Below are 13896 nucleotides of genomic sequence, written 5' to 3'. Positions count from 1 at the left end.
GCTATACGTGATTTGTTGAATGCTTGTTACTATGCTTATACAATGTTACACTAGACCGCATCTAGCAATGATAGTACTATAGTTTGGACTCAGCACCTGTGTGACAGGGGTTGCTCGGGATCACATTACATTACTTCACGTGTTCGCTTCGGTGAACATGTGTCACGCATACTCTACAACGCAGTCTTGTGGTTAGGTTGTATCATTGTGTAACGCCTCGTATCTTCGTATTTCTATTTTAAAAATGTTCGTATTCGTATTCTAATTTTTGAAACCTTACATTCATATTTTAATTTCAATCTCACAATTCCAGGCGTTAATCATAATAAAATTCATATTTTATACATATTTTTTATTCATACAACCGATCATTTAAATACGTATTTATACGCAAACCGACACAATTATATGTATAAATACTTATTCGCACAACCTCAATACTTGAATTATACTTTTATACTTTTTATATACTCAATTACATAATATACACTCAAGAAATACCAAGAAATACCAATCATCTTTCCACCTCATCAATCCTCTTCCACCTTCTTTAACCAATCATATTTCACCATTTTCCACCTCCTTTCTCCACCAATCATCTTTTCAATCCTCTTCCACCTTCTTTAACCAATCATATTTAACCCTTTTTCACCTTCTCTACCTATAAATACCAACCTCCTTCTACCATTTTTTTCACACCATTCTTCTCTCCATCTCTCTAATTCTCTCAATCTCTCTAAATCAAGAATTCTAAGAATTCTAAAAGGACACTATGTGTTACAACCATTCTTCTCTCAACCTCTCTACTTCTATCAAATCCTGCAAGCAAGGAATAAAACTCTAAGAGTCTTAAAAGAAAACACTAAGTGTTTTAAAGGAAGCTTTGAAGATCCGACCTCCAACTTTTCACGGAATAACCAAAGGAAACTTTGCAAAACTGTGAGTACACTTGACCCCTTTTGCTTTAAACACACTTTGGGTGCAACATTTTTTACTTGTTAAAATGCACGATTCACACAAATATGCTTTATTCATTCAATCCGTTATACATGCTTTGTTATGCTTAGGTTCATGCTAGAATTCATACTACTTGTTAACCCGCCTTAACAATTATAGCGCTATAGGAGTAGCACACCACCCGACGGGGTTTTTGTTAAGTTATATTCATTACGGTCTCGATATTGCTATATCGCGGGATGCTATTATTTATTCTTTACGATCTCGATATTGCTATATCGAGGGATGCTAAATTCTTGTGGACACTTGGGTTTGACTTTTAGTTATGCATGATAGTTTGACCTTGTATACCAAATTGCTTTGTTAGATTGAAAATACTTTTTATACATATGTCACGAGTCTAAAACTAGTGTACTCGCCAATACGTTGTATTGAACTATGCTTTTTTAAAACATGTTGCAGGTTTTGAGATGATGTTGATGATGCATGGAACATAGTAGGATGCCTAGATACACATTTAAAATTTTGTATTCTTATTGTATTGTAATTCTTGTATTTCAAGTTGTTATATTTGATTTCAATCTTTGTAATTGACTCTTTAGTAATGAAATAAATCCATTATTTAAATACTTGTCACAAATATTAGTGTTATGATGTCTTGAGCAATCTATTTCGTCTCACTCCGATGTGACCGCCATCGGTTGGGGTGTAACAGATTGGTATATAGGGAATTAGGAAAATTGTCATGCTTTTGACCTAGTCTATAGTTAAGCACCATCCTTGACCCTACTTGATTCGTATGTTAAATTCTTATGTGTTATTCTTGAAATGCCTTTTTAGGTGTTCGTACTTGTTTTATTATTTCAAACATACGCCTTTCCTAAGGCATTTTACTCGATTATACTAAACTAGAAAAGACTCGTAGTACACAAACGAGACGACTTCACCAAAATAGTCGTGAAACCTACAATTTAGTGAACGACTCTCGATCCACTGATTCTTTTTACACGAAATTCGCCATCAAGTTAGGAGTGAAATCCTCACCTTGATGGAGAGTTTCCATTTCAAATTCTAGTGGACCCTCGTCAAAGTGTCGAAATTAAATTTTGACCCAACGAGTACCAACCATACTTAGGGTATGAAATCGTCAAGTTAGGGGTGAAACCCGCATCTTGTCGACTAGTCCCACTCCTTGATTTTCAAAAATCCCGCCAAGTCTAGAACTTTCGATAGATTTGGAACATGTAGTAACTGGAAAGGTGAATACCGTTAACCGAAATTTCAGCGAGAGTATTCCACCTATTAGGCCAAAGCATGTTTCTCCAATTTCAAACGAATTTTCAACCACTTCGGTTTAGTCAAAGTTCCGTTTTGGAACAATCCAAGTTTTTAATCAAACCTACGTTTTACTATTATCAATATTATACGATGCAGTCCTCTCTTTTCAAATTCAAATTGTTTTTGAGATTATTTTGTTTTATACACACATCTTACTAAATATTTTCATACATCTATACGTCATTCACATGCATGATTTCAAAAACGTCACCAACTAGATTTACATTTCTTGTAACCCCAAAATGGAGACATATCATCTAGATAGGAGTGATTTTCTTACCTTGATGATTAACTCCGCTCCTTTCTTTTCTTAAAACGACCTCACCAACGGGTTAGGGGTGTTTCCCTTACCTAGGTGATTGTTACCAAATTTTCCTTCAAAATACTTTATTATGCAAACACGATCCTGTTTTACACCTAAATCGTTTATCATTTGTCAAAATCCCTACTTATATCAATTTCAAAATGCATTATTTTATCAAACGTAGTTCTTACCCTACAATCTATTTTCACATAACTCACATACACGAAATTCTTAATCATACCTTAAAACGTTTATTACCCGAATTTCAAAACCTTACGAAATGATACCTATCAACTTAATCGGTCCAATGAATCTCTTGCCCATGAACTTCATACTCGACCTAATCACTAAAACACGCTCACATTATATCTATCATACTAAAGACTTTCATTCTCAATCGAAATCAAACCAACCTTTCTCACATGCCTATAAGATCCTGTAGATATTATAAGATCGTTTTACTAAAACTCCTTTCAAAATCAACGAAACATTTTGCTAAAACACTTATTTTCGACGATCGCTAGGTTCATTATGCTAAATTTCTTTTTAAGGATCAACGTTTTCACGAGAACCTCCAAATTTCAATTTCCATATTTTAATGCAAGATCTTTTAAAACGATGCAAACTTACAATTTTCAGAAACCTTTTCATACACCGCCCAATACGTTATTTAAATTTCAAAACACGTGGGCAAGGAAACTTCATGGGCACCGACCATTTTCGACTTACATAAATTCTTATAAAACAAGAGTAGCATTTCCGTTCTATACAAAATACGTCACGCATAGCCAGTAAGTACTTTATATTCTTTTTACATTCACAAACTAAATTCTACATTACATAAATTCTCATAACATCGTACACGTTTTAGTTGATATCTCGCGACAATTTCATTTATATCATGTGTTTTTTTACATACTCGAACTTCTCGATCGTTTTATATACTTAAATTCATCGTATTCAATTCATACCATACACTCAATCGTCGTCATTTATACCTACTTATATTCATACTTATGCACATATTCATAACTCATACGTTTTATTTTCGTACTTATACTCATATGCATACTTATATTTATACTCACATTCATGCTTATACTTATATTCAAATTCATACATTCGTACCTATACGTGAGCATAACCCGAGGGGGTTCGCTCACATTGGTCTCATACTTATTTGAACGTAAACATGCTTATATACTACATTTTTATACGCACACATTCTTATTTTCAAATTTATGTATACCCTGATTCATACACAACTAGTACAAACTATGCAGATCATGCGACGATCAATATAATCGCGGGTGCACACGGGATTATAGTGATAGGCGCATGAGAATCATAGGGTGTACTACTGTGTATGGTAAGACACGGAACGTAACATGACACCAATAACGAAACGAACATAACATGGTCAAAACATGGTGGATACGCTGCTGGTACTTCCTATATATAAGTGTTTTCACCATGTTACCAAACTTTCATAAAATGTGCCATGAGAAACTAGGTGTTTTGCAGACCTATTTAGACCCGATACAAACTTTAACAACTCACAAACGCATTGCTAAACGCGCGATATCCGATTATCCACGAGAGACCCCATTCTTAACTCATCGCTTTCAATATGCATACCATCTTATACTCGCATTCATTTATTAGTCAATTGTTCACTCGTATACCTCCATTACTCCCCGCTATTCTCTGCCTTTTATACAAACCCCGTTTGCAATCAATCGGTCTAAACATTCAAACCCTAAAATGCTTTCTTACTTTTAAAACTATTTTCCATTCTTTATGTATGCGCAAACATACTTAGTTAGCCGTTACCTTCAAAACCATTTTTTATTTAAAATACCTAACTTCCTCGTTTTTCACCAATAAAGAATTCTCTACAAAACTGAGATTCTCGATGCTTTTTAAATCCAACGAAACTTGTTCTTACAACCAACAGTGTGGCCACACTTTTCATCAAAATACATACCGTTTTATACGAAAGCTTCCTTCTTAGGTAACACATTTTAAAATACCTCATCATTGAGTTATTCAAACTTGTTTAAACTCGCTTGTCTAAACACACACATGCACGTTTTACTTATGCTCAATGCCTCGAATCATTTTAGACAAACGAACCCTTTTTACAAACCTATCTTTTCGTTCCTCGAAACTTCATAGTTTTCAATGCATTTCAAAACTCCCAAGTCTCGATTTTAGACAATCATTCTTCTAGCCAAAATGCTTTTTTTTCCAAGGTCTTCTTTTGAATAAATTTCGGGACGAAATTTCCTAAATTAGGGGAGACTGTAACGCCTCGTGTCTTCGTATTTCTATTTTAAAAATGTTCGTATTCGTATTCTAATTTTTGAAACCTTACATTCGTATTTTAATTTCAATCTCACAATTCGAGGCGTTAATCATAATAAAATTCATATTTTATACATATTTTTTATTCACACAAACGATCATCTAAATACGTATTTATACGCAAACCGACACAATTATACGTGTAAATACTTATTTGCACATCCTCAATACTTGAATTATACTTTTATACTTTTTATATACTCAATTACATAATATACACTCAAGAAATACCAATAAATATACCAATCATCTTTCCACCTCATCAATCATCTTCCATCTTCTTTAACCAATCATATTTCACCCTTTTCCACCTTCTTTATCCACCAATCATCTTTTCAATCCTCTTCCACCTTCTTTAACCAATCATATTTAACCCCTTTTCACCTTCTCTACCTATAAATACCAACCTCCTTCTACAAAAAATATAGCACGAAAAAATTCAGCAAAAAGCTGTAGGACAAAAAAAATCCATCACAAAAATATAGTACAAAAATCCAGCACAAAAAAATGTTATACATCATAGAAATACAACAAATTTTAGTGGGTTTTTTTAGTCTTCATATTTTATATATCAATATGGTACTCAAATTAAAGATAAAAAGACGCTCGATTTTACGGTGAAATTTTTATGAAATAATAATGTCGTATAAAAAAATTATGAACGTTTAAAAAATAGGGGTGGAATATGCATGTGCCTTGTATGTGGAGAGAGAAAGTCTATAAATAGGATTTTCCGAAGATACCCTTACACTCTTCCTTTCTCCTACACTTTCATCTTAATACATGATTTGAAAAATGAATGGTTAAAATTTCTTCTCATCTTACTTATGCAAAATAAACTTCTTATTTGATCTTACCTATATATATATATATATATATATATATATATATATATATATATATATATATATATATATATATATATATATAGGGGGCTGCTAGAATGAAAACCACCCCGAGTTGTAAGAACCGCGAGAACTACACCCCACGGAGCGCCGTTCGCCATGATTTTTTTTTACAAGTAGATGTGTGTATTATAAACACAGCCGTAAAAAATCATGGCGAACGGCGCTCCGTGGGGTGTAGTTTTTTACACCACAAGTTTGGTGTTTTTAATTTTTTTTCTTTTTTCTTTTTTTTTTCACCAAACTTGTGGTGTAAAAAACTACACCCCACGGAGCGCCGTTCGCCATGATTTTTTACGGCTGTGTTTATAATATACACATCTACTTGTAAAAAAAAAATCATGGCGAACGGCGTTCCGTTGGGTGTAGTTCTCGCGGTTCTTACAACTCGAGGTGGTTTTCATTCTAGCGGCTCCATACATATATATATATATATATATATATATATATATATATATATATATATATATATATATATATATATATGAGGAAGGTTCAAATGAAAACCACTAGTTATCGCGAAAACTCGAAAACTAACTAAAAAAGCTTAAAAAACATACCAAATTAATTTTTTTAATTTTTTTTGCATACCAATTTTCGTTATTTTAGGTATATAAAAAAAACTTTTTTCAAAAAAAAAATTATAGTGCACATGTGTAATAGAACACATGTGCACTACAAATTTTTTTTTTTTGAATTTTTTTTAATATACAAAACTAGCGATTTTTAATAAAAAAATTGAAAAAAAAATTGTGTGTTTTTTAGGCTTTTTTCAGTTAGTTTTTGAGTTTTCGCGTTAAAAGTGGTTTTATATATGTAAATGATTTTATCGTTAAAAAAATGATAAATTGAAGATATTATTATCTATACTATATAATAAAAGAAACCATTTATAGGACACATGTCACTCATTGAAGCCATCTATTTTTTAGCCCATTAAAATTAAATAATTATTTATGAGATATACGTAGAGATATCCATTTAATATATATATACAATTATTAAAAATATTGATAAAGTCATGTTAGATTATATTATTATTTAGAATATATACTATTAATATTAAATTATTATTTTATAATATATTTCCTTAGATATAGGAATAGGTTACATGATACTTTTATTATATCGTAGAGAGATTTTATTTTAATATTTACGTTTATACTTTTACATCCAAATTTAGGCAACATATTCAAATTGTCTATGACTTTTTATAATCAGTAATATGTTTTAAATAGATTTAATCTTTATAATTAGTAATATGTTTTAAATATATTTATTTTTAATAAAATATCATATATTTTTTAAATATGTTTTATAAATAAAGAATATGACTTAAGATGCAAGTTTAAGGAGAGAAATATTATTATTATTTAATAGGAGAGAAAATGCACAAAATTAAAATCTAAAATTAATCAGAACTCAACTCGTGTATTACACGAGATTTTTTAAAGATATAACATTTTATTATTTACCATATAAAATTACATTTATTCAACCCGTGTAATATACGGGGTTTTTTAAAGATATAACTTTTTTTTTATTATTTACTATACAAAATTACATTTATCCAACCCGTGTAATACATGAGGTATTTAAAAATATAAATTTTTATTATTTGATATATAAATTCAACCCGTGTAATACATGGGGTTTTTTAAAGATATAACTTTTTTATAAATTACTATACAAAATTACATTTATCTAACCCGTGTAATACATGATGTTTTTAAAAATATAACCTTTTTATTATTTGATATATAAAATTAGATTTATTCAACCTGTACAATACACGGGGTTTTTTAAATATATAAATAATTTATTATTTAGTATTTTTTTCGTTATTTGATGTATAAAATTATATTTATTCAACCTGTATAACAATACACGAGGTTTTTAAAGATATAACTTTTTATTTTTTAGTATATAAAATTACATGTATTCAATACGTGTAATAAATAAAGTTTTTAAAGATATATTATTTTATTATTTAGTATATAAATTTACATTTATTCTGAATCTAGTTTGATTATAAGAAATAACGCGCCGGGCGTGAAAGTGGAATGGTAGATAGTTTTGAAAACAAGTGGACCCAAGAGTGACGTGTAGTTTTATAAAATCAAGAAACATCAACACCGACACCTGCTGCAAATGCAATTGTACTTTCCATGAATATGGAGAAAAAACCTCAAACCTGGTTTTCCACGTATACAAATACCAGCCTTTCGGAAACAGCTGCGCCTTCCCAAAAACCCAGCGGCTCTTTTCCTCCACGTATCTCTCCACACCACCGCCAAACCCACTATAAATCCACCCACCCCTCCCCTTTCTCTCTCTACAACCCCAATCCTTTTCTTTCTCTCCCCTTCACTACCAACAATGCGTATGAGCTGCAATGGATGCCGAGTCCTTCGTAAGGGCTGCAGTGAAAACTGCAGCATCCGCCCCTGTTTGCACTGGATCAAGTCGCCGGAATCTCAAGCTAACGCCACCGTGTTTCTCGCCAAGTTCTACGGCCGTGCCGGTCTTATGAACCTCATCAACGCCGGCCCTGAACACCTCCGCCCTGGTAATTATTTTGAAAAATAATGAGTTTTTATTTTTTTAACAATTTAATTTATTATTTTTTTTTCTGTATGTTTACAGCAATATTCAGGTCACTACTGTACGAGGCATGTGGTCGGATCGTGAACCCAATATACGGGTCGGTCGGGTTGTTGTGGTCGGGTAGTTGGCAGCTTTGTCAAAATGCAGTGGAGGCTATTCTTCAAGGGCATCCGATCACCCAAATAGCATCCGACACAGCGGAAACAAACAACGGGCCACCTTTTAAAGCGTATGACATCCGTCACATATCAAAAGATGAGAACTCAGCCGGGTCGAACGAGCTTCACCGGGTCAGAACCCGGGGCCGGTTCAAGCGGTCGGGTGGAAAAGGGAAGGCGAGTCGGGTTTGGATCGGGTCGAGGGAGGAGGAGTCGGGTCAAAACGAGAATGTTAATGAGTTGTCGAGCCATGAGTCGGCTCTGAGCCATCAGTCGGAGGTGGCGCAAGGTGAGAGCCATGAGGTGGTGGAGGAAAGCTTGGAGACTTCGCCGATGAAGAAGCCGGCTGAGAGTGAAGCCGAGGTGGTGGGGAAGATAGAGCTTGAGCTGACGCTGGGTCATGAGCTGGTTGATAAGGCTAAAAGTAAAGAGGTGGCTTGTGAGAGTTCTGAAGCCGGAGCCGATCTGAAGCTGAGGCTAGATTACCCGGCGTGATGGTGTTATGTTCGGCGGCTCAGTTTTGACGGATGAATCGATGTCTTTTAGTTTGTTTTATTTTTAGCTTAGTTTTGCTTTTTTTTTTTCCCCTTTTTTTAGGGTCTTTTAAGTTTTAGTTTTGCCGTGGTTGGGTTTATTCCTTTTTCCCTAGTCAAGAATCATGTACAAATTTGTGAATGGTATCGGGATAAAAGAAAAGGAGAATATAGACCATGTTTGGTTAAACTAATGAAAAGTTAGATGGTTTTCTTTTAACAAAGCAACAATTGTAAATAACTCATCGAATTTATACTATTTTCCTAACCATAGTTGAATTTTATTTACAAACACATGGAATTTTACTGCAATACGCGTTTCAGTGAGAATTTGATTGGTATCAGTTTGATTTATATAGATTAACAATAAGAATGAATATATGTTAATGTTTCTATAATAATGAAACCTACCGTCGTTTTTGGACTGTAATCGAGTAGGTTCGTCACGGCATCATCACTATATTAGCGATGAGAAATTTTGGACTGGATACCGGTACTGATCGAACATATACAATAGGGTTTATATACAATAGCGTTTTCGGCTTTGGAATTAGCTTAATTTATATCAGTATTATGCAGTACAGAACCAATTTGGGATTTTTAATGGTATCATGCCATATTGGTACCGACCGAACATATAAGGTATAGTATTTGATTTTGGTTTTAGCGATATTTCGGTATGTGTACTATGTGGTACGGTACCGGTTCGGCCCGGTACTGGTATCGATGTCATCCCTACTCGCTATAAGGTTGGAGGGTATGATATAAAGCCCATTGGGGCTTTATCACGCCACGTCATATGGGGGCTTTAATTAAAGTCTCTCCCTTTAACTTGCATGCAATGGTTTAAAGATCTCCTATTAAACAAAATTAAAAAAATTATTGGCTGAAAAGAGGTGGGCCCCACCTGCACACCCTTTTTTGCTCGTTAGCACGGTGGCGGACACCCTCCCCCCCCCCCCCCTAAACTCGATGGTGTGGTCCATAGCGCCCCGGGGAGCTAAAGTCGCTGATGTGGCTGGGTGGCGTTAAGCTACACCCCCTGGCCTAACTTACGATACAAAGACCTCATTTTTAATACAACTCGGTGGGTTTACGTTACAACGTTATTTAGCCAAAATTGGTTCAGTTGTGTTACGTGGCAAAAACTCGGAGAGTTTCGATTACAGTATTGGCACTTGAGGTAGCGACTGAAAGAGAAAACTGAAATAAAAGTTGACTGAAAACCATGGAAACAAATAATGGTATCGGTTTCGATTATATCGACATCACTAGCAATGTTGTTTAGTCAAAATCGGTTTGACTTATCACGACGCTCAACTCTTATAGCTTACCACACAAAAAGACTATATTTTGAATACAACATCGCTTTCAACAAAAATTTTACCTGAATATCGTTTGTGGCTTGATTAGTTGTAAATTACTACCCACACTCGGTTAAAAAAAAGGCTGGCATGCAAATAAAAATAGACACGTCACAGTTGAATACTCAAATTTCTATAAAATAACATATTTTAAAAGTTATAAAAGAACAAACAAAGTCCGTCATATTTTTATTATAATTATCAAATAATATATGTTAAAAGTTAAAGTTCAAATAAAAACAATAAATGTCCAACTACTGTTCATAAGCGTAAAAAAACGCATGTCAAATCCATTTTACAAAATTAACAAAAAAAAAAAACTAATATTGTTTATAAGCGTAAAAAAAACGCATGTCAAATCCATTTTACAAAATTAACAAAGAAAAAACTAAAAAAAAATCCAATAATAGAATACACTCTCATTATTAGAGGACCCGGGGTGGCACCGTGATGGGTGTTCATCACGCGTGGAATGGAAACGGAACACCGCCGCCGGTGCTTTCTATCACTCGTGGAAGTATAACGAGTTATGGTGGTCACGCGTTGAATTTGAGTTTTGATAGGGTATGACTTGTACATTGTGCATTAATACTTGTATATTGGAATCCCCATCACTAGTGATACCACCCCCACTACATTTCTATCACTATCACTAGAATATTGGGTGCTGACATGGCATGATTTGATTGGGTGCTCCCATCACTAGAACCCATCACTAGTGAACCACCCCGTGTGGCCTTAAAGAGGTAGCTCTATCATATTAATTGCATCATTAAACTCTCTCTCTCTCTCTTATACAAACACTCCTACTTACGTCATTCATAATGGTTAATGGCCCTAAAAGACATTTTTCGCCACGTTAGCATTATAACGTCCTTTAAAGATATTTGTGTAATGGTTAATGCCGCTTAATGCCCTCGTTCCATCATTACTTTCCAATTTTGTTTTCTTCATTTGACATTATACTAGAAATGTCTCTCGCTCTTCCTCTCCATGCCCCTATAAAGCCCACTGGATGGTATTGGGGGCATTATCAAACCACTTCACATCCTTATAATGCTCATTACTCATGATTTGAGTTTGAAACAAATAGATTGACATGTACAAAAATTAAGAGAATATTCACAATTTTATTAAAATCATATTTTAAAAGTTATAAAAAATAAATATAATAGTAAAAAATATATACCTTTAAAGTAAAAATTAATAAAAAATAAATAAATGTCTAGCTACTATTCATAAGAGTAAAATAAATAACATGCATGTCAAGTCCATTTTACAAATTAACAAACAATAAACTCAAAAATCTAATAATAGAATACACTCACATTATTAAAGAGCTAGCTCTATCGTATTAATTGCATGCATTAAACTCAATCTTTTTGAAAGTTTGTATGACTATTCATGTTAGATTATTAGGGGAGTGGGGGTGGTTCCGTGATGGACCACCATCATGAGTGATGGCATGCAACATTCCACCGTCACTAACTAATTCCACGTGTGATAGCATGCACAATTTCAATTTCCGTGATTTTTTTCACGCCGTGATGGTGTTTATGTTGTGAGGGTAATTGTTGGTTATGGGGAAATTGTTGGGTGTGGTGGTGAGTGATGACCGTTGCCACTAAAAAAGGTTGTGAGTGATGGAAAAATGGTTGATGACATGGCGGAACTTGATTGGGTGTTGTGAGTGATGAGTGATGACCACCCCCACCCCCCCCCCCTTTGGACATTCAATCACAATGCTTTTCATTGAATAAGGTTTATATGTTTATACTTGAGTAGTGTCGGTGATGTTTTTTACTCAATTACTAGCTTATAAACTTATGTGTTACACAGATCAAATATAAAAAAAAAACAGATTGAATAATATTTTAATTATATGTTCTATAGACAGCGTAAAGTAGGGATGAGCAAATGGTACCCGGTACCGGTATCGAATTTACCGAACCGGGTACACTTTTGGTTCCGATTCGGTACTGACTTTTGAGATTTTCGGTACCGGTTCGGTACCAATTTACCGGTTTTTACCCTCAAATACCGGTACCGGTACTGAACCGTACCGTACCGGGTATATTCGGTACCGGTACCCACTCTTGGAGATTTTCGGTTCTGATACTTTCGGTTCTGATACTTTCGGTACCGGTCGGTACCGAGCTCATCCCTAGCGTAAAGTGAAACCAACTTTTAAGATGATCTCAACCATATGAACTAATCAACTTTTAATCTTTACCATCAAAACAAAAAGAAAAAAACTACTTTTGTGGCAGTTCAGGGAGGTTGGGCATTCTCTCTCCTCTTCTGATATGGTTACCGCAATTTCTGTCAAAACTCACGCAATTTCGAATACATGTTCCCTCCATCTTTGTTCATCAAGGTTATAGTTATTGTTCCCTCCGGATGGTTTCTTCCCCGTTATAAACCCCCCACGACTTCCACTACTATCATCCTCCATTCAGCCTTTACATCCATGGTCATAGTATTTTAGGGTGTTTGATTTCTCTAGATTCCCTTCCACACTTTGCGGCATACATACACAAATCCGAGCAAGTTTAATCTCTTCTCTCACTCTTCTCAAGATGCTTGAACATGGTAATTGCCAGTTAGGTTTTTTGATTTGCTAAAATGTTTGTTTCTGCTATATGTTGTATAATCTAGGTAAATTGTTGTGTTAATGAACGGAATTAGGGTTTAATAGATAGTTTTTTGTTGTCGTGTAGTGAGAACGGGATTGCCTATGAAAGTTATGTGAATGACTCTGCAATTTGATATGTTATGTTTCACATAACCAGGTAACAATTGAGCCCTCTATTCGGTTCTTTGATTCCGTAAGCAATACGAACATCATACATACATCTACATTTTTCCGATTGTCCGATTATGGTTTTGTCAATTTTGTTTGGTTTATCTTCATGGCGATTAAAACATTCTTAACTTCAAAATCCTGTAAATTACATAACACACTACTGGAACGTTGGTATATCAATATAATTATCGTACGAGTTATAGTTTTTATCAGTTTTTTAATGTTGGTGTGGGTGGGTTAGTCTTAAATTACAATTGATTTCTTTTCAGGTGTCCGATCATTGACTCTTTATGCTAGGCTGCTTTGACCGGTTAGTATACCACATCAATCAATCATGTAGCTTGGAGTCATGACGGAACCCTCTTTGGTATCTAAATGTCTATCTTATATTTTAATTAGGTTTTTACCCGGGATTGCTTCCCCGGCTCGGGAAACTCAGTTATATTAATTACTATCTGTTATTAATACGACCACATTACATCAACCATCTCATTCGATTCAACAACAATGTCTTCAAATCACCGGATTAGATCATGAACCCATACTAGAGGTAAAAC

The 13896-nt window shown here is 34.2% G+C and overlaps 1 protein-coding gene and 1 long non-coding RNA gene across 2 annotated transcripts; both read left to right on the top strand.

The window, feature by feature from the left end:
• Window positions 1–714: 714 nt before the first annotated feature.
• On the top strand, window positions 715–1586 carry LOC110905638. Its single transcript, XR_002573300.1, has 2 exons — window positions 715–939; window positions 1420–1586. It is a non-coding gene; the product is annotated as an uncharacterized LOC110905638 (long non-coding RNA).
• A 6428-nt stretch (window positions 1587–8014) lies between these two features.
• Window positions 8015–9393, top strand: LOC110908796 (LOB domain-containing protein 41). Its single transcript, XM_022153776.2, has 2 exons — window positions 8015–8440; window positions 8518–9393. The coding sequence occupies exons 1-2, from the start codon at window positions 8251–8253 to the stop codon at window positions 9129–9131; spliced, it is 804 nt and encodes a 267-aa protein (XP_022009468.1). The 5' UTR covers window positions 8015–8250; the 3' UTR covers window positions 9132–9393.
• The last annotated feature ends 4503 nt before the right edge of the window (window positions 9394–13896 follow it).

This window comes from Helianthus annuus, chromosome 9 (assembly GCF_002127325.2).
Source record: "Helianthus annuus cultivar XRQ/B chromosome 9, HanXRQr2.0-SUNRISE, whole genome shotgun sequence".
In the NCBI taxonomy this organism is placed as follows: domain Eukaryota; kingdom Viridiplantae; phylum Streptophyta; class Magnoliopsida; order Asterales; family Asteraceae; genus Helianthus; species Helianthus annuus.
This window is presented reverse-complemented; position numbering and strand designations above follow the sequence as displayed.

Excerpts from the sequence above, each read along its gene's own strand:
- LOC110908796 (XM_022153776.2), top strand. The coding sequence starts at position 8,251 with ATGCGTATGAGCTGCAATGGATGCCGAGTCCTTCGTAAGGGCTGCAGT. Across the intron at positions 8,441-8,517 it reads CCCTGAACACCTCCGCCCTG|CAATATTCAGGTCACTACTG; the intron begins GTAATTATTTTG and ends GTATGTTTACAG.